Below are 5,950 nucleotides of genomic sequence, written 5' to 3'. Positions count from 1 at the left end.
AGCTCTGGCAGAGTTACCATCGGGATCTTGGTCACTCCCCCGATTGCTCAGTTTAGCCGGATGGCCAGCTCTACGAAGAGTCTTGGTGGTTCCAAACTTCTTCCATTGATGGAGGCCACTTCTTGGGGACCTTCAATACTGCAGACATTTTTTGGTAGCCTTCCCCAGATCTGTGCCTCGACACAATCCTGTCTCGGAGCTCTACGGACAATTCCTTCGACCTCATGGCTGGGTTTTTGCTCTGACATACACTGTCAACTGTGGGACCTTATATAGACAGGTGTGTGCCTTTCCAAATCATGTCCAATCAATTGAATTTACCACAGGTGGACTCCAATCAAGTTGTAGAAACATCTCAAGGACGATCAATGGAAACAGGATGCCTCTGAGCTCAATTTCAAGTCACATAGCAAAGGGTCTGAATACTTATGTAAATAAGGTATTTATTTTTTATTTTTTATTTTTTTATTTGCCAAATAAATCTAGAAACCTGTTTTTGCTTTGTCATTGTTGTGTATTGTGTGTAGATTGATGAGGATTTTTATTTATTTAATCCGTTTTAGAATAAGGCTGTAACGTAACCAAATGTGGAAAAAGTAAAGGGGTCTGAATACTTTCCGAATGCACTGTACTAAATGTAGTTTTGTGGATTTACATTTACTATGTTAAGTCTTCCCCTGAGTCCAGGTTGACCGCTGGAACATCTAAAATAAAAATATTTTTCTCTCTCTCTCTTTTCTCCCCGTTTTGGGCAGCTGTCCAACAAAACAATTAGCTAAAGCAGCCGCTCAGCGCATGGGAATCCCGAACCCAGGCCCCTGCTATCTTACTAATGACCCACCTCCTCTCCTCTCCTCCTCCCCCTCTCCTCCCCCTCTCCTCCCCTGCTCCATCTCTCCTCCCCCTCTCCTCCCCTGCTCCATCTCTCTCTCAGGACCGAGTGGGCAGCTCCTCCATGCAGCTGCAGCCTGAGCCTGAGGTGGCCAAGTTTATTTTCTACCCGGTGGTCCGGTCCTGTAGGGGTGACGTGAGGGGGAGAGGGGGATTTGTGGAGTGCCACAGGCCCTGGTACTATAAAGGGAACGGGGTGCCATTAGAGTGGAGTGCCACAGGCCCTGGTACTATAAAGGGAACGGGGTGCCATTAGAGTGGAGTGCCACAGGCCCTGGTACTATAAAGGGAACGGGGTGCCATTTGGGACATACAGTGCCTTCAGAAAGTATTCACACACCTTGACTTTTTCCACATTTTGTTACAGCCTGAATAAAAAATATGATTTGTTTTATTTTTATATTTTGTGTCACTGGCCTACACACAATAGCCCATAATGTCAAAGTGGAATTATGTTTCTAGACATTTTTACAAATTAATTAAAAATGAAAACCAGTCACTACAAATATACAGGCGTCCTTCCTAACTCAGTTGAGAGAGAGGGAATTCACCATGAGGCCAATGGTGATTTTAAACCAGTTACAGAGGCTGTGATAGGAGAAAACTGAGGATGGATCTACAACATTGTAGTTACTCCACAATACTAACCTAAATGACAGAGTGAAAAGAAGGAAGCCTGTAAAGAATAAAACATATTTCAAAACATGCATTCTGTTTGCAATAAGGCACTAAAGTGATACTGCAAAAAATGTGGCAAAGAAATTAACTTTTTGTCCTGAATAGAAAGCTCTTTGTTTGGGGAATATCCAACACAACACATCACTGAGTATCACTTTTCAAATTTTCAAGCATGGTGGTGGCTGCATCATGTTATGGGCATGCTTGTCATCAGTAGGGACTAGGGAGTTGTTATGAATAAAAAGAAAAGGAATAGAGTTTAGCACTAACAACGTCCTAGAATAAAACCTGGTTCAGTCTGCTTTCCACCAGACACTGGGAGACAAATCCACCTTTCAGCAGGACAAAAACCTAAAACACAAGGCAAAATATACACTGGAGTTACCTACCAAGACGAAATTGAATGTTCCTTAGTGGCCTACTTACTGTTTTGATTTAAGTTGGCTTGAAAATCTATGGCAAGACTTGAAAATGGCTGTCTAGCAATGATCAACAACCAACTTGACAGAACTTGTAGAATTTAAAAAAGAATAATGGGTAAATATTGTACAATCCAGGTTTGCAAAGCTCTTCCAGACTAACCCAGAAAGACTGACAGCTGCAATCGCTGCCAAAGGTGCTTATAACATGTATTGACTCATGCGGTTGAATACTTATCTATTCCATAGTGTTATATTTTCCAATAATAAAAATAAAAAAAATAAAACAATTCTTTCACTTTGACATTACATCATATTTTGTGTAGATCGTTGACAAAAAAAGTACAATTAAATCAATTGTAATGCCACTTTGTAACACAACAAAGTTTGGAAAAAGTCAAGGGATGTAAATACTTTCTGAAGGCACTGTATACGATCTGTCCCAGCGAGGCTGTGTGTGGGTCATCCCGCCTGTGGATCGCTACAATAACATGACACTAATAGATGGATGGGGGTTTTGTTATTACACCATGGTCCGCTCTCCTCCTCTCTGCTCTCCTCCTCTCTGCTCTCCTCCTCTCCGCTCTCCTCCTCTCTGCTCTCCTCCTCTCCCCTCTCCTCCTCTCTGCTCTCCTCCTCTCCGCTCTCCTCCTCTCCGCTCTCCTCCTCTCTGCTCTCCTCCTCTCCGCTCTCCTCCTCTCCGCTCTCCTCCTCTCTGCTCTCCTCCTCTCCGCTCTCCTCCTCTCCGCTCTCCTCCTCTCTGCTCTCCTCCTGTCTTCTCTTTCCTCTCCTCTCCTTTGCTCTCTGCTCTCCTGTCCTATAATTATCTCTGAGTTTGCAGCTCAGGAGTGACGGTGTGTGTGTGTGTGTGTGTGTGTGTGTGTGTGTGTGTGTTGCGCGCTCTAGCTGCACAGTGACAACGGGCTGTCCCAGACCGGGTTAATCCGCCCTGCCTCCCGCGCCAGCGCGAGCTGCTAGCTGCATAAATATCTGTCTGCGGTGTGTAAACAGTGCTGTCATAAACCCGCGTGAACTAAACAAGGCGTCTGGAACTGGAATATGCGCCGCGCGCACGTTTACCACTTTCAAAACGGTTGACCTTAAACAATGAACTTCCAACCAACATACCTCTTCTCTTACGACACTATTACCGACATTTATTAACGTCAAAAAGGGAAGAAACCACCATGGAATAACTTTATAACTGAAACACAGGTAGGCCCTAACCAAGGCGCAAGCCATATCTCTTTCAAAAAACGAGTCGGCTTATCCATTGTTTACTTTTGTAGATAAAGAAAAACAAATAAACCTGGACATGTGCACATTTATATTTTTTTCCCCGGTGCTCGTTTCTAGAGTTTTGCGCTGTGATTTTGAGGGATTGGCAATAACCAGGGGTTATATAGCAGGAAAATAGCCTATGGCCTACAGTAACAACAAAAAGTGTCCTGTAGAATTTAAATTCCTCTTAGTCCAACTCCAACACAATGCACACTGGGGAAGAAAAGTATGCGATAACAGGCTGATATGATGAATACATTTTATTCACATAAAATCTGGCTAATTCAGATAGGCTATTGACACATGTTTCACGTGCACTTCCAACGCGGTGACTGACAACATCACCTGTAAAACAAATACTCGTGTGACAAAGTTTTATAAAGCATTTTAAGAGTATAAAAAACGTATACAAAACAGAAACACAATATGTCCTCGAACCAGCAAAGGCAACATGTGAACACTTTAAATATAAAATCAGCTTCTCTGTATGGGATCGCGTGAGAGAGCATGCGCTCTCCGGGTATTCTCACTCAATATTTGGTTTAGGAGAGATTACGTGCATTTCTGTCCATCTGAAAAAGTCAAAAAATTTATAATGTCCATTCCTTGACGGTTAATGTTAATGTCATGTCCATCCGTTACATCATGAGGCGGTTGTTCCACACAACCGGGTGGTGTTGAGCATCTCTTTCAAATCATTATCCGGTTTACCAGCGACCATGAAAGGCCACGTCTGGAGAGAGAGAGAGAAAGAGAGAGAGAAAGAGAGAGAAAGAGAGAGAGCGAGAGAGAGAGAGAGGAAATCACAAATTAACTCACTGCGTGTTACAACAACAATAGTATAACAACATTAACCAAAAAAATTTAAAAAGCCCAATGTTTTGCTTTTACTCACAATAGGATTTTAAACGTCATCTCAATTAGCCTATCCATTTTAGACTGGGTCTAGAAAACAACTTCACACAAAACAGTAGGCTTATTTTTTTCCTTGACATCTTTCAAGTAAGCCTGACTTCTAAATATCCTAATAATAGGCCTACTTGAATAAATCTATATTCTATATGTTTTCCTCTATCCAGTCTGTAAATACTAATTGTCGAGGGTCTAAAACAACAGGGAACAATCCGAAAGCAGCCCTGTTGTGAAATTATGAATTGGGGAATATTATTGATCGGTTATTGTGTGAATGATATAGTGCAGACAAAAGGCTATTGGGTAAACAAGAAAATGTTCCCAAGTCGCATAGGCTATTCTAAAATAGGACCATCCAAACCTCTCCAAGCAAACAGAGTGAAGGCCATGCAGAAATAACCCTCCCGCACAAACTCAGCTGATCTGTTTGATTCAATGACGAGAATTCTGATCACTTTTAATTGTATCAAAGATAGACTATTAGTAGACTCAAAGATAGACTATTAGTAGACCCTCTGGCTCTCTGAGGGTTTTATGTTATGTCGATGCGCAGGGAGTTTCTCCTGGCCGCTGTGTTAAATTAGCTTCTGCTCTGATTACTATTTGGGATTTTGAGTTGTGTGGCCTATCTGTAAAGCACTTTGCGAAAACTGCTGATGTAAAAAGGAGTTAGGCCTACATTTTATTTAAAAAACGGTGGTATAAAATAAATGTGATAGATTTGAATTTGAGGTGTGTCTCTCACCAGGTTCACCGGGTGGATAAATCCGTTCTCGTATTTGTCGTTGGCGAGGATCTGCCGTAGATGGGCTATGTAGCTCGAGGCGAGGCGAAGTGTGTCCAGTTTGGAGAGCTTGGTGTCCGGCGGGACCCACGGTAAAGTCGTCTTCAAACGGGAAAACGCTTTGGATAGCACGCGCATCCTTGCCCTCTCCCGTGCGTTGGCCGCGTTCCTCTGCGGCTGCTTGCCACCCCCCTCGTGCGCCACGCCGTTCAGCGCCGTTTTCCTACCGGACGCTGTTTTCCGTTTCTTTCCCTTAGCTGATTTGTCGTTGGCCGAGCCGCCCTCGCAGTTCGAACTCTCCCCGGTGCTCTCGTTCGACGTACCGGAGTCTTTACCGGAAGAGCCGAACTTCAGGATGCCGTCCAGGAGCTCGTCGTCAACGTCGCTAAGCGACCCGGTGGACATGGTCGGTTATCGATCGGGGCGCGCGGCCTCAGCAGAACATGTGTGACACGGGATGGCCCGTCGAGGACGGATTGAGACTGAGGTGAGCGAGCTCGCCGGTGTGTCCTCCTACTCCTCGAGACCCAGGATTGCTCATGAACCGGAAAGACGGACCGGAGGATGTGGAGGAAACTGTAAAGCATGAGCCCTTACAGAACTGACCATTTATCTCTGTGACCGGGGGCGTGACCGCGAGGCTAGGCGAGTCACGGGGAAGGGAGGAGGGGAACTTCGAGTGATGGATGAACAATTCTACACAGCTCCAAACACAAACTTTTACAAGTGGATGCTATAGGCCTGGTGTAATAACTGAGCATGTAATAACATTTTTATTTCATGACAGTTATTATTAACATCCGACGTCAAGAAAAAAAAACATATCCTTTCTGTCAGTGTAAAAACACAGAACAAAGACCCTATGCAGCTTACACACGAGACTCAATTAAGGAAAATGCATCAATACTTGCTCTTTATATTTCAAGAAACTTCCCAGAGTGAAATCACTGAACGTTATCCATTGGGACGTTTAATAGAAGATATT

General features: G+C 43.8%; 1 protein-coding gene across 1 annotated transcript; it reads right to left on the bottom strand.

Moving 5' to 3' along the window:
- Nucleotides 1-3,514: 3,514 nt before the first annotated feature.
- Nucleotides 3,515-5,555, bottom strand: tcf21 (transcription factor 21). The gene is made up of 2 exons (XM_041861056.1): nt 4,927-5,555; nt 3,515-4,002 (listed from the first exon to the last, which is right to left on the bottom strand). The coding sequence occupies exons 1-2, from the start codon at nt 5,368-5,370 to the stop codon at nt 3,913-3,915; spliced, it is 534 nt and encodes a 177-aa protein (XP_041716990.1). The 5' UTR covers nt 5,371-5,555; the 3' UTR covers nt 3,515-3,912.
- Between the last annotated feature and the right edge of the window lie 395 nt (nt 5,556-5,950).

The sequence above is a fragment of the Coregonus clupeaformis genome, unplaced genomic scaffold, assembly GCF_020615455.1.
Source record: "Coregonus clupeaformis isolate EN_2021a unplaced genomic scaffold, ASM2061545v1 scaf0065, whole genome shotgun sequence".
Lineage (NCBI taxonomy): Eukaryota > Metazoa > Chordata > Actinopteri > Salmoniformes > Salmonidae > Coregonus > Coregonus clupeaformis.
This window is presented reverse-complemented; position numbering and strand designations above follow the sequence as displayed.

Coding starts and splice junctions, on each gene's coding strand:
- tcf21 (XM_041861056.1), bottom strand. CDS start 5,370: ATGTCCACCGGGTCGCTTAGCGACGTTGACGACGAGCTCCTGGACGGC. Junction 4,003..4,926: donor TTATCCACCCGGTGAACCTG/GTGAGAGACACA, acceptor CTCTCTCTCCAG/ACGTGGCCTTTCATGGTCGC.